This window comes from Lissotriton helveticus, chromosome 1_1 (genome assembly GCF_964261635.1).
Source record: "Lissotriton helveticus chromosome 1_1, aLisHel1.1, whole genome shotgun sequence".
Lineage (NCBI taxonomy): Eukaryota > Metazoa > Chordata > Amphibia > Caudata > Salamandridae > Lissotriton > Lissotriton helveticus.
This window is the reverse complement of record NC_136057.1, coordinates 2,049,018,129-2,049,034,016: the sequence shown is the minus strand read 5'-3', so window position 1 is coordinate 2,049,034,016 and position 15,888 is coordinate 2,049,018,129. Positions and strand designations below refer to the sequence as shown.

Here is a 15,888-nt window from a genome sequence, read left to right as displayed (position 1 = left end):
AACCCCCATGGATTTTGAGGCATTTCCAGATTTACAAGAACCTGTAAACCTGGGGATGCACCAAACTCTTACACCATTCCTGGAGAGGTGTAACAAGGAGAAATATATCAGCACACATAGAAAAAAGAATATGCCTTTCAGAATTGTTTTTCTTTAGGAAGCTGTCTCTTCCTGCATAAAACAATCCTGCATGCAATGCAGGCACCCTTGCACCATAAGGTGAGGGTGCCTGCATTGCTGCTAGGCTGCCAAAAGGGCACAAGTGCAAGGGGAAGGACAGGAATGCACCAACATTCCTAAAATTCGGCGCATTCGGACCTCTCCCTGTCACGCAGTGCAGTGCAGCAATGTGACTTGCAACGCTGCACTGCGTGACATTCCTATAAATGAGGGCCTTTGTTTTTCAGAATCGATGAAATGAACATACTGGGATAGGGGTCCTAATGGGCCATATCTATGAGGCAGGCTTGAGCTGCCCTCACATTATTGTAGGATGCGCTGAACCGCTTTATGTAAGGAGAGCACTTTAACTCAGTTTCAACTTCAGAGATACATTTCCAACTGCACTTAAGAGGTCAGGGTGGGTCAGTGTCATGAATCATATATGTATCTTCTGAAAACTTAAAAAAAAGTCTATGTGAAGCAGAAATTGATCTGTGATGACATCAGTCCAGAGCACTTTACAACTCTTTCTGTTTTTGATGCCTCCTGTTGTTTCCTGATTACTGCCATTTGTCCAGAAAATCTGAAGGGCAATTGAAGATACAATGGCTGTACGAAACTCGCCGTTTTTAGAAAATGGTTTAGTTGTGGAGAGAAAAGCGTTTTTTCTCAAAGTGCATCCGACAACATATAGAGCTGCATTTGGAGTTAAAAAAAAAAATCTTCGAAGGGGTTTAAAAAGGCCCCTATTCCTCTGAAACAGGGCCATCCGTACACAAATGTCTGCCCTCGCGAAATAGTGGGTTTTTGTTTCTGATGGAGCAATTTAGTTTAAAATAGCTGCGAAGATGACAGGGTATGTAGTGTGGAACAAAACATATAGATGACAGTTTAATCTTCAAAAATGTCTGATCACAGAAAAAAAGATTAAGGCAAACGCAACGTTTGAAAGAGCAGATTATCATCTGTTGACATTCTCTCTGTATGCACCTCCTGCTGCGGTATTTTGAGAGGCGGGCATGTCGAGATGCTTTTTCTTGTAATCCATAAATGCTGCACCAACCTCTGTCTCCCAGGAGAGAGACATGAAAAGATAGCACCATGAATGCAATCCGAATTACTACCGTTTGGGCCTAATTATATCCATATTGGGATCCATGTAGCATGTAGAGTGAGCGTCTCTAATTAAATGACTGTGGAGATTCAATTTAGCTCAAATTCTGACATATCCATCCAAGAAGCAGCTTTTACAATTGTTCTTCACAGTTTTGATGGAAATGCGTTTAGTCGAAATAAAAAGTCACCAGTGCTGCTACTGTGGAAGACTGGTTGTGGCAGGTAGGGGGGTTATTGTCTCTGGGGAGTTCTGCTCAAGGACGACGACCAGTGTTATTGTGGTAATTGGCTCGTATGTTACCAGAGAGACAAACACCTTCAACATCCCAATTCTCAACATGCTTACATATATACATAATACCGAAACTTACCAGAATTATTAAACATGCTGGTCCTATGAAACTCCATATAAAATTGTTCTCTGTGCTCAGCCAACATCTGGAAAATAAATATCATACCATAGTTCTTATTAGAAATATCCGCTCGTATTGTTTGCTGCAAGTACAGGTTACAGGTTCCTTTGATAAATAAAACTAAAGGCCACGCAGTGCCTTCGTGGGCTGCCAGCCACACCAGCATGCCTGGTGAAGTTACAGGGAGATATGCAGAACCTTCAGGTTCCAGTACTTGACTAAACCACTGAAAACGAAAGCCGATGCTTACATGTGCATGCTAGATCAGGACTTTTCAAAGTGAGACCTCTTCTTCTCAACTTCAAAAGGTGATTAATGGGTGCTGGACATTTCACAATCATACACGTGGGATCAAATACATTTTGTTTGTGTCTTTTGTGTCTTTCAAGGTTCGAATTCAGATGGGAAACAAGCTTGCCTATGGTGCTATTGGATGGCCATATGTGAGTGATTCTTCACAACAACAAAAAACATCTGAGAAAAAACCCAAAAGAGACATGGTGGTATAGCAACATTGCCATGAACATATGATTAAGCGGAGGGACATCACTTTGGCCAGTGCTTGTATGAAAGGAATTTCTTTTTTTTATGTAGCTATCGTTACCACCAGTTTGCCGTCTCTTAGCAAATGAAAGTTTTTTTGCGTTGTGATCTTATACATACTCCATTTACCAGACTTGGAGGGATGGAAGGCAGAATAGTGGTTGTTGGGATTCCCACTTGTTAGCTGTTGGCAGTGACACATCAGTAGTAAGAATGCCACTCGCTAAAGCGTCATGCTGATGTATGTAGCAAAGGTAACTTTTCTACACTGTCACCCAGATCTTTTTTAACCTTTTTTGGGTGCTATTTTTGGTATTAGAACGTTGTTCCTTTGACACTGTTAACCAATGTGACAGTGTGTGTACTCTGGCCTTAAAATGGTATTGGTAAAATTGGTTTCACACAACAGGTCTAAATAACTATCCAGTGAGACCATCATTGTTGACATAAAGAATGCACGTACAGTGTGGACTTTAAATGTCATATGTGCGCTGGGGTGTATATTTTCACCACCCACATATGACAAAAATATATTTGCCAGGGGCACCACTGTGCTCTGTTTGGGTTGCAGTTTAAATGAAGCGCAGAAATACATGACAAGGAAAAATGCCTTTGCCATGTAGAAAAACACCTATGTTTACATGTCCCTGATTCACTCCTATTGTGTGCCTGGAATGTCCAAAGAAAAGTGTGGCAACATATGGAAATAGGGCACACTATATATTGGGGGTTAGTGTGCTCTTGCAGTGAAATGAACCCTAACGCTGTTTCACTGTTTAGGATTTGCTAGACTTTTCCCTAAATAGGTCAATATGGGATTAACCTATGTATTTCCTATCTTCTCCTGGGAAATGCTAGACTAAAGCTCCAAAGTTATTTCCTACTAAATCTTCAAATTATGATTCAATAGTGAATTAAGATTTTTGATTACTTGAGGGGAAAAGCACCTTTAGAAAAAACACTTTAGGCTGACTGAGCTAAAACGTCTACCACTCCCCTAACCTGCACAGCTGGCATACTTCCCTGGCTGAGAGAAGTAATGCCCCAGGTTCACAAGACAATGTCCTACCTCTGCCTCAGAAAGGACACGGAACTGTTAACTGCTGAACAATTAGCACAGATTAGCTGTCTGGGAGGAGACAGGCACGGTTTGCAGAACAAAGGACAGCCATAGCACTATTTGTTTTGACTTGGATGTTCCAACTAGGGCTTCTTCTATTCATTACCAGAACCAGGCTCCAGTCGCAGTAGGGGAGAGAACCAGTTATGACCATGTCAAATGAGAGCAGATCCTATGTAAATAGGGGTTGACTAAGGAACTGAAGACAGCCCTGCCTGGTGGCAGATGGATACATGCATCTTGAAACAGGAGCTCCTGGGTCATTTCAGAGAGACAAATAGAAAGTGCTCAAAAGGAGCAGGGAAAATTGCGACAAAATAGCTAGGGTTGAATGGGAAAATTACTCGAATCACTGGCTAATGAACAAGATAAATCTGTCACCCCAATCACTAACTTTGTTAGAGCATACTTGGACCTAGGAAGTTCAACCTAAAGAAAAATACCCCGCTGGAAGAATGCACATGACTCCAACTGAAATAAGTGGATTTCATCATTAACTCAATGAGTTAAGAACTCCTGAATCCTGGGGACACCCAAGGACTCGAAAATCCCTCAAAGGTTAAAGTGGTTGGACTCCTGTTTGCCTGCTTCAGGGGTGCAACACACAGAAGACTCCTGACTGCAAGATTGGCCAACTGACCACAGAGGATTGGATCCTGCATGAATCCTGTTCTGTGAGATACCTGGTGCCTGCTAGTCTGCCCTGGGAAGCTAGGTGCTGCAGGACTGGTCACGAAGAACTGTTCCAGTATCTAGAAAAAGGTGGAATTTAGTCAAGTCAGACCTAGTCTTAGTCAGTGAAGGGCCGGGACAAGGGGCCGAGGCTTGCTCAGGGAGGTCATATCCAAGGTAGGCAAGAAAACAATGTCAGTCCTGCTCAGAATGTTTTGAACCATGTTGAAAAGTGGTTCAGTAGGACCTCACAATGAGAGTATCAGGCATGAGTCTCAGGTGAGAGTCTATAATGCATGATGTAATTAGAGAATACCATCCTCTGTAGCAAACTGTTTTAAGCATTGATATGTTGAATCAGATGCATTAAACTGGACAAGTTGTATCTCTGTCAATCTACTGGCTTTAGGCAGGTGTTCTTATAGTAATTTAAAACATCTGTAAAAAGTTTTAGAATACTGAGAATAAGAAAAAAGTATTGTATTTTATATCTTGGTTTGTATAATTCCAATTAAAAGGGATTATCCACAGCTAAATTTAAAAGTGATAAGGTAATTCTATAATAAAATCTGTAATCCTCAATCATTTGCCCTTTCGGCCTGATTATGTACATTGATGCTTATGTGGCAGAATGTCAAATTTACTAAGATAAAATAACTGCACCATTAACTTACATGTTATCAGTGCCGTAATATCTATATCCCAAAATTGCTGATATTCCAACGACAACAGCAGGACTGCAATAGCCAAAAATATAAAAGTTTTTGTGTAGGAATCCTTTGTTGTATATAACCCCAACAACGATAAGGTAGAGATGTATTCCTTCAATGCACATCCATGCAAATGCCGCTAAGAAGAAATAATGCAGCAAACCAGCAATAATTGAGCAGAGGAGCTGTGAAGTCAAGAAGAGAGAAAGTAAGTACATGTTTAAAATTTGCAATCCGTTAGGAATAGATGACGACAACTTGTTTTAATAGCAACTTAAAAGAATTGATAATTTTCCATTTGAAAAATTAAACTACTACTAACTCTGTGTGAGGGTATCTTTCCTTTAAAATGCTTAACTCATAAAATTGAAGTGTTGGTCATCCGTTTTACATATTTTAAATATTTATATTTAATTTAAGTGGAAAACAGCTGATTCTATAAGACATCCAGACATTAATGTAATGTATTTTGGCAAATTCAATATAAAAAAGGGACCCCCTGAGTCTAGATACAGTTCCTAGGATAGGGCAACAGTAGTAATAATCCAATTTTTTCCTAGGCCACAAAAAACCTGTCTGAAATCAGGCTACACTTACAAAGGATAAACAACTGCCTCAATATACTGACAAACAATACAATTATAGAAAAAATCAATTTATTATTTTTAATAATAAGAAAAAGGACATAAAAACCAAAAATAATTATTTATAAAATTACAACTTTATCCAGCCACAATGTGTTTCTTAAGACATATATATATATTTTTAAAAACACATACATGTACATATACAAAAAGTTTTAAAAAAGATGTTCAACAATGTCAGTAGAAACGGTGACATTTTGGCAAATGCATTTACAATCTAAAAAGTACCATATTTACGTATTTGTGTTCTTTCCAAATTGGTTGAAATTATGCAAAACGAGTGAGAATTTGGATTTTCATGGGGCGTCATTTAATCTTTGATTTTACTATATAGATTGAAGTGCAGAATGCCAAGCAGGTAACATCTATGTGATTCAAAGGATTCCAAGTGCAGAGCACCACATGGTCCAATCTTTAATATTCAAACTAACTTCCAATTTTAAATAAATGTAAACGTCCATATACACATACAGCAAATGTTGGAAAGCAAACGAGATAACTACAATACACCATTTACTGATGTGTTACATACTCAGTTCGCAACAGTTGCACGAACAATTGAATAACTCACTTTCCAGTATCCTGCGTGAAAATTAAATGTGCAGGCAGATATTGGGCTTTAGAAGGGATATCGCCACCAGAACGTCTCTTTTAGCGACATTCTTGTGGTAATATTCCCTTCTCCCTATTTACAAAGTGGTGTTAAGCCACTTAATATGGCTTAATGCCGCCTTGAAAATGAGGCTCCTTTTCACCCTTCACATAGTGTGAAAGAGGCGTGCAATGGGTGTTGCAGTGGGCGTTCTGCTGCAACACCCATTGTTATTTTACACTGCCCCATATTTACAAGGCTGAGGCAGCGTCAAAAACTAAGATCAGGGAATACCTGCTCTTGGACTGGTAATATGAGGAGAAATCACAAATCTCTCCTTGTTTTTTGCTCTTTACATGTGTGCTGCATGCTGCAGCACACATAGAAAGGGTAGATCCCCTTTCAAGATTGTTTACATGCAGGAAGGTGCCCCTTCTTGCACGTTAACCATCGCCCCTACAGCCCAGGCACCCTAGCAACATGGCACAAGGGTGCCTGCGCTGGCACTAGGCAACTTTATTAGCGCCAGTGCTAAAGGAAACACAGGGGTGCACCATATTTTTGTAAATACGGTGCACCTCAGCGTTTTAAAAATGTCGAAGCGCGGTGTTACCAATTTTGGCGTAACACCGAGTTCCGACATTTTATTGTATATATCCCCAATTGTGTTCAAAGGTCATGCAAGATATTGGCAAAATACAGGATTGCACAAAAAATATCACCTATAAGAATCTTTTTGCTTGAACCAGTCCACTTGGCAACATTTCCTATTGTATCACATACATCGGAAAATGGTTTGATATTAGGTGAGGAGCTAGCATATGTCTATTTTGCAATATTAATCACCCTTTTATAGCTTCTTTGAATGAACGGAGTTCAAAAGCAAGAAGCAAGAGAATAATCTTCATTCTACTGAATCTCACATTAAGGGAAATGTGGATATACATCTTTATCAAATGTGCACTGCATACTGAGTTGTGATACCCTCCTTCTTAGTACTTTTTATGGAATAAAACAGTATCAAATTTAGTTATACATGCAATCAGGTCCACATTTAGGCTAATACTTGCCAATCCAGATGCTCACTGTTAGAAATGGGGGTCACTAATTGGCATTGGTATGCAGCCTGGCCAAGTAGGGACCCTTCCTTCTAGTTGGAATAAGGGGATTACACACCTAAGATTACCCCCTGCTCATCCCGATGGTAGCTAGGCAAGAGCAGTCAGGCCTATCTCAGAGGCAATGTGTAAAGTAGTTGTGCATAACACACAGTAATACAGTGAAAATACTAGAAAGGGACACCGCACCACTGTAGAAACAGAAAGTAAGTGTAAAGAAAGTATCTTTATCTAAACCAAACAAGACCAAAACGACAAACATCCAACATGTACAACTCAAAATATGACTTTTAAAAGGTTTCAAGCAATTCGGTCCATAGAACTCTATGGATGCAGTGATTTTAAATAAAATACCTCAGATGTGTCAAAATCCACAAGGCCAAACAGCCGCAGAGGAAGGAATGGCCTGAAAACACAGCTATGCTTTGGTTCCTGAGTGCACTGGGAGGCGGTGCATCAGTTTTGCTGTAAGTGTTGCATTGAATCTGGACTGTAGGGAGAAGCGATGTATCGCAATCCAAGACAGTTCCGGTGTGCGGGTGAAGTGTTGGAAAAACTTGGCACACAGGTGCAATGTGTGGAAATCCAGATGTGCTGGAGGTTGATGCAGCAGCTGCAAACAGGCGCTGCATCAATTTTGTTAGTCTCAGTCCCACAATGGGTTGATTCTTTCAACCGCACAGCAGGGCCTGCATCAGAGTAAGAGTGTGGGTCTCGGACTTCAGAGACTTAGTGTGCTGAACTTGGGCTGCGGCAGTTTCTTTGGTCACTGACAGGCTGTGCGTCAATTTCTGGGGCTGCCCGGCGGCGGTTTGGGGGGAATTTCTCTAGCATGGCAATGCTGCATTAAATAAAACAGGTGCTGGAAGGGCGATGCATCGATTTTGATGGTTCCAAGCAGGTATTTGTGGCAGGAGCAACCTCCAATGTCCTAGACCTGGGTTTAGTACCACAAGGCAGGTCATAACACCTGGCAGAGGAGCACAGGGATGCTGCAGATAAAGTCTTTGATGGCCCTGAGGCTTCCAACAGGAGGCAAGCACACACAATCTCTTGGAGAAACTTCACAAGCAGGACACAATGCAAAGTCCAGTACTTTTCGTCTCCATAGCAGTAGCAGCACCTGCAGGCCAACCCAGCAAAGCAACACACAGCAAAGGGGCAGAACTCCTCCTCATATCTCTTCTCCTTGACAGAGGTTCCTCTCGATCAAGAAGTTTTCTAAAAGTCTGGGGTTTTAGGTCAAATAATTATACCCTTTTGGCCTTTGAAGTAGGCGTTCTTCAAAGAATTGCCTTTGTAGTTCTTGTCCAATTTTCAAAATCCTGTCGAGCAATCTAATTTCTATTGCTATATTTGTCAGCAACAGCAATGCAATAATATGAACCTAATCACATTAACTACAAAAAGATTTTTCATATGAATAAGCAATTTCTCAACTGATCAATAGTCAATCACTGGGATCAAAAAAAGTAACATAGGAAATTTAAGTCCAAAGTTCTTTGCTGTTTGACGAGTTCTTTATTCACTCGAGTTTTCCAAAGTTCCACGTATTTCAAAAGATCAATTCAAAATTCAGATTTCACAACTTCATTATACATCAGCACCAGCCAACACGTGTTTCGTTGGGCAATTATCAATGCCAATCAACTTAATCAGGGCTGCAGGCCAAAGTAATACAATATAATCAGATTTAAATATTATATCACTCCATTAAAATTTCACTTAAGAAAATTTAAATTAAATTCAAAACCAAAGGGTATATGAAGTCACCACCTAGGTGAAAACGTACACAGCACCCTCATTAAAGTGACATATCCTGTACACTAACAGTGGATCCCAGTGTAGAAAAGTTGAATACAGAAAAACATTCTGTCATAGAGCCAAAATCATATGTATCACAAAGTCGTATTACCTTGAAAAAGGATCAATATCCTTCTAATATATAGGAATTTCCGCACTTATTTGGCCTTGAAAGCAACAATTCCTGGAATGATATAGGGAGGTTCTAAGCAATATCACCACTAAAATATAATATATATACAATACTATCAAAAACACCGTAACCTCGTTCTATGTATAACTGTTTCCACCATGCGAAGCAAGAAAGAAATTTAAAAGGGAGACCTTTCCCTAAATATTAACGTAATAATAATAATACGATAAGTAGTAAATTGTACCTTTCTCCGTTTTTCACTCACTCCAATATTTATGCTTTGGAAGTTTTATTGGCGTTTTAGTCAGTCTGGTAAGAGAAATCAAGACATACTTAATTTTGATGATCTATTTGTTAATACGCGTCTTAGTAATAGTTACCCACACTGTCCCTTACCTAATATTTCTCTTGTTCAGTGTCCCGCATTCTTAATACGCTGCGGAGGTAACCACGATATCAATGCACAAAATCTGCAGAAGAAGAACCACTAGTTACGGGGTCTTCCAGCATTGAGAGTAACAATACTTGAGCCACGAATCTATATTATTCATAGCGGCAATACATGATTTAGTTTATCTATTTAATAGTACACATCTTAGTATTGTATGGCCAGGCTTTCCCTTACCTAAAGTTCCTCTCGATCAGTATCCCGCATTCTTGTTACGCAGATGGAGGTGAACACGGTATCAGTGCACAGGGTCTGCGGAAGAAGAGCCACTAGTTACGGGGTCTTCCAGTATTAACAGCAACCATACTTGAGCAATGAATCGATATTATTTAAGAGCAGCGGTTCTGTGGCAGTTCTTACCAATATCTCTCTCCAGTATTCTATCCGATGGATCCTCGCATATCAGCTACCGGCGTGTACAATAGCCGCCATCTTTATAAAGTAATTACTACCACGAGTGCAGATAAACGGCCGCCATCTTAGAACATGTTTACGGCCATCCGAGTTCTGTTTTAATTCTACAAAACGAACATCCTCTTATAATTATTCTAACACCATTATTATCCCTATGTATATTTAAACACTACTATCTTATTTACAATATTAACACTGATATCAGGTGTCACAAAATCGATCGCGGTATGCCGGTTTTTCGCCGCCATCTTAGATTAGTCAATGATTATGTGGGAGAGATATGTAAGAAGTTCGTAATTCTGAGTATTAACTCTATTCCTAACCACATTAGTCAAAAAATGTATATTATTCATTAATGGGCGATATAATATCTTATTAATATCAGTATACGGTTATATTGATATAAACTATTTAATGATTGACCACTGCTATTTTGGAATAAAACAAATAACTACATAATGGATCAATGTAAAAAACACCTAAAGAGTTCACTTATCTGGTTATGTGGTGATAGTACCATGAGCCTCCCACGTCATTCTCAACTGTACATTAATAAAGTTCACACATTGACAAAAAATGGGATCGTGGCGTCAGCATTTGAGGTCCCCAGGAAGGCATTATACAATAACAAGTTTTAACACAATAATATGTATACAGATTTTTTCTGATTTTTTCATATATACAAAAGAGCCAGAACAATTATTTATAAACTGAACATCTGTTGTAGAATCAATATAATTATTCTCCTAGGAAATATTGCAGTTCAGTATCAATATTAAGTCCTTCCTCTACAGCCCGAAGAACCATAATCCAGCGTGCCTCTCTTCGTCTCAGCTTCAGTGTTCTATCTCCTCCACGTTTATCTAAAACTACCTGTTCAATACCATGAAAAGAAAATCTATGATTCTTTTTATCATTACAATTCTGTATAGAATGCGACGCTATCGGATATCTGGTATCTCCATTTTTAAGTGCCCGATAATGTTCAACCATCCTGTCTTTAAGCCTCCTCACAGTGCTTCCAACATAAATTTTTCCGCACGTACAAGCAATGACATAAATCACAAAATTAGAGTCACAGTTAATAAAGGTATCTATGTAATGGATGCCTGTGTCATTATATTCAAATGTCAAGACTTTTTTCTGCGCCCACCAACATGAACTACATATCGCCCATTAATGAATAATATACATTTTTTGACTAATGTGGTTAGGAATAGAGTTAATACTCAGAATTACGAACTTCTTACATATCTCTCCCACATAATCATTGACTAATCTAAGATGGCGGCGAAAAACCGGCATACCGCGATCGATTTTGTGACACCTGATATCAGTGTTAATATTGTAAATAAGATAGTAGTGTTTAAATATACATAGGGATAATAATGGTGTTAGAATAATTATAAGAGGATGTTCGTTTTGTAGAATTAAAACAGAACTCGGATGGCCGTAAACATGTTCTAAGATGGCGGCCGTTTATCTGCACTCGTGGTAGTAATTACTTTATAAAGATGGCGGCTATTGTACACGCCGGTAGCTGATATGCGAGGATCCATCGGATAGAATACTGGAGAGAGATATTGGTAAGAACTGCCACAGAACCGCTGCTCTTAAATAATATCGATTCATTGCTCAAGTATGGTTGCTGTTAATACTGGAAGACCCCGTAACTAGTGGCTCTTCTTCCGCAGACCCTGTGCACTGATACCGTGTTCACCTCCATCTGCGTAACAAGAATGCGGGATACTGATCGAGAGGAACTTTAGGTAAGGGAAAGCCTGGCCATACAATACTAAGATGTGTACTATTAAATAGATAAACTAAATCATGTATTGCCGCTATGAATAATATAGATTCGTGGCTCAAGTATTGTTACTCTCAATGCTGGAAGACCCCGTAACTAGTGGTTCTTCTTCTGCAGATTTTGTGCATTGATATCGTGGTTACCTCCGCAGCGTATTAAGAATGCGGGACACTGAACAAGAGAAATATTAGGTAAGGGACAGTGTGGGTAACTATTACTAAGACGCGTATTAACAAATAGATCATCAAAATTAAGTATGTCTTGATTTCTCTTACCAGACTGACTAAAACGCCAATAAAACTTCCAAAGCATAAATATTGGAGTGAGTGAAAAACGGAGAAAGGTACAATTTACTACTTATCGTATTATTATTATTACGTTAATATTTAGGGAAAGGTCTCCCTTTTAAATTTCTTTCTTGCTTCGCATGGTGGAAACAGTTATACATAGAACGAGGTTACGGTGTTTTTGATAGTATTGTATATATATTATATTTTAGTGGTGATATTGCTTAGAACCTCCCTATATCATTCCAGGAATTGTTGCTTTCAAGGCCAAATAAGTGCGGAAATTCCTATATATTAGAAGGATATTGATCCTTTTTCAAGGTAATACGACTTTGTGATACATATGATTTTGGCTCTATGACAGAATGTTTTTCTGTATTCAACTTTTCTACACTGGGATCCACTGTTAGTGTACAGGATATGTCACTTTAATGAGGGTGCTGTGTACGTTTTCACCTAGGTGGTGACTTCATATACCCTTTGGTTTTGAATTTAATTTAAATTTTCTTAAGTGAAATTTTAATGGAGTGATATAATATTTAAATCTGATTATATTGTATTACTTTGGCTTGCAGCCCTGATGAAGTTGATTGGCATTGATAATTGCCCAACGAAACACGTGTTGGCTGGTGCTGATGTATAATGAAGTTGTGAAATCTGAATTTTGAATTGATCTTTTGAAATACGTGGAACTTTGGAAAACTCGAGTGAATAAAGAACTCGTCAAACAGCAAAGAACTTTGGACTTAAATTTCCTATGTTACTTTTTTTGATCCCAGTGATTGACTATTGATCAGTTGAGAAATTGCTTATTCGTATGAAAAATCTTTTTGTAGTTAATGTGATTAGGTTCATATTATTGCATTGCTGTTGCTGACAAATATAGCAATAGAAATTAGATTGCTCGACAGGATTTTGAATTTTGTAATATATCTTGGTGTTTTCCGAGATTACTTGAGGAAGTTTGGCAACCCTCCTCCCAGTCTCGTAGCAATCCTTATAAAATTACGTTTAAATTACAACTTTGCCATACTCACAGCTGAGCGCCCTTAGTCCTAGTTGCCTTTTTGTAGTTCTTGTCCATCCTGATCTTGACTCCAGACACACTCCAGGGGGGTGGAGACAGCATTGTGAGAGGCCAGGCAAATCCCTATTCAGGCATCAATGACAACTTCTCCCACCACTCCTGCTCAGAAAGGCCCATCAGCCTGGTGATAGGCCTTCAGGATATGCAGGGTACATCTCAACTCCTTTTATGTGACTGTCTAGAGTGAATGCACAACAGGCCCTTGTCAGTCTAAGTCAGATGTTGTTTTCACAGGGAAGCAGAAGCACTGGATGGTTAAACAAGGAAATGCCCACTTTCTAAAAGCAGCATTTTCAAGAGCAACATTTAAAAAACACCTTTACAAAAATATGTATTTTAAAATTCTGAGCTGAGGGCCCACACTCCAAATGTCTAGCTGCTCTCAATTGAAAGTTACCCTTGCAATATGTTACACGGCACCTCCAATGATAGCCTATAGGAAAGCTAGTTCTAGCAATAGTGATAAACAAAATTGGCAGTATTTCACTATTAGGCCATGTAAGACACCAGTACATGTCCTATTTTTCACATACACTGCATCCTAGGGGCACCTTGGGCCTACCTTAAGGGTGCCTTACTTGTAGCAAGAGGGAAGGTCACTGCAATGGCAGGTCTCATACAGGTTTATAGGGCTATTCATGTGGGTAGTACAACTATTGCTGCAGGCCCAGTAGTAGCATTTGATTTACGGGCCTGGACACACATAGTGCACTTTGCTTGGGACTTACCATTACATCGAATATGCCAATCATGGATAACTAATCAGAATTACAGTTTACACAGGGAGTACATGCACTTTAGACCTGATCAGCAGTGATAAGTGCCCAGAGTCCTAAAAAATATGTTGGGTGCCTAACTAAGGCTCCATGAGCTTTTCATGGGAGGGGAGCAGGTAGTCACATATTCGTCAAAGCTGCACCCTCACTTTGATACTTCATGCCTACCCGTGGCTCCGATGATAAGATCATAGGGCCTTAGTTAGGCACCTAACTTATTGTTTAAAAGATATATACCGATTAGGTATTGTATTTATATATACCATTATGCTTTCCACCTTGATATTTATCAGGGAGACCAAATAGTTTTTTTAGGAGTGGTCAAAGGGATCAAACACTTTGGTCCTGAAACAAAGCCCTAGGGGAAGCCTTAAAACATGCAGACCAGTGAGAAGATCATCCATTATAGTATATTTTTCTCCTCTTCCCTTCTATTAATACCAGCCACAGGAATTATTAAAGTGTAGGTTCCATGTAGCCAGGCATTTTTTAACTCACAGTATTTCCTTGACCCTTCCACTCTCAAAGAAGTACTTAGTAATCACTTTAAAAAAGTGGTCCCATGTCTTCGTCGGTTGTAGCATGCCCCGTACCGCACAGGGCAGGAAGAACCCGATAATGAAGCATGCCACCAAGGGACCTTTTGGTGGGTGAGGGTTATTTTAGGAAAACCCGTTGTTTTCCCTGACTGAAACTAAACAGCTACTTGAAGTATAGTCATTTTGAGTAGTTCTGGTGGACTTTCTTTGATTCTCTCACTTCTCTCAGGCATCATGAAGTATAACAAGTTGTACAGTATGCCAATTTGAAGGCCCACTCACTTTAAAGTGAGTTAAACTCATACAATTCATATTACAGAAAACATCTCTTTTGGGATAAACCTCAAGAGAAATTACTGTCACCACGACAACAGTAACATAAATGGGCCGGTAAATGCTATCAATTGGCAAAACATTGGAATTCACTGATCCATCAGACGGAGGACTCTTTCAGGACATATTGGAAACAACAGACAAAATAATGCTTCACATGGAGAATCACGTGGATAACAACTTGTTCACCTGCAACCAGATGCTGATGCCAACAGTACACAAAAACACCTATGACACTGCTCCTCAGCTACCCAGAACGTCATTGGCTGAATCCAGAGTCTAATACTTTGGACTCTTAAGACCCTATCATCATGCCTTCTTCAATAAGAGAATTAGATATAAATTCCCTTGATGTTAACAGACTCTTGCACTTCATCAAAAGGTAGAAGATATTGTAATAACCTCTATGCAAATTTAGGCAAATAGCCCTACTCCAGGACACTCACCTATACAACATTGAATGTGGAAATTTACAGAGAGGCTAGGTAGGAAAAACTTTTAATGAAAAGTGATAAGGTGTGGGTTGATATTTCATCCTCTCTAAATTGCTTACTGACAATACATCCAAGAAGCAGACTCCTTCATGCTGTTGAACTTTTTGCAGACTAAATTTCTGCATCTTTGCAAAGTATTGAATCCACTAGCATTTGAGTACAACAGATGTATCTCTCTTTCCCCTTGATATACTGTAAAGCTGACCACTAGTTGGAAGTGCCCATGCAAAGTGGAATGACACCTACAATTCGTCTCTAGCAGGGCAGAGAGAGTGGTCCATTTTAATACCTACCATTACATCTAGTGGTCCTCTGGAAAGACTTATTGGCCAAATCCATTGGGTAGACTTCAGTTCTGTGAAGTCTCACCCTTGGAAAGAAGGCTTTCTGTAGCTCCCTCACTAGAGATCTTCCATTACCATAACCCCCGGATGCAATAACCAAAGTTGTAGCAGCAAGATAATGGACTCTGTTTGGGTGGTATTTGTCCCAAAGACCAGGAGTAGAATATTCTTGGTTTGGATTTGTTGCTCGTTCGTACCACAGGATACCACGTTTTTAAAGCACATAACCTTTGGCAAATCAGGTGAGCCTGTCGGTTTACCACTATTAATGGGAAGTTTCTTCCAGGGATATGAAATTCCATCAATGTACAAACATCTCGCATCAGGGTCCTG

General features: G+C 39.4%; 1 protein-coding gene across 1 annotated transcript in view; it reads right to left on the bottom strand.

The window, feature by feature from the left end:
- Window positions 1-15,888, bottom strand: part of ADGRL4 (adhesion G protein-coupled receptor L4) — a 654,086-nt gene that overhangs the window by 142,601 nt on the left and 495,597 nt on the right. The window contains exons 12-13 of the mRNA XM_078644908.1: window positions 4,701-4,921; window positions 1,650-1,716 (exon numbers count right to left, since the gene is read on the bottom strand). Of these exons, the coding sequence (XP_078501034.1) occupies window positions 1,650-1,716; window positions 4,701-4,921 (288 nt within the window). The remainder of the gene's footprint in view (window positions 1-1,649; window positions 1,717-4,700; window positions 4,922-15,888) is intronic.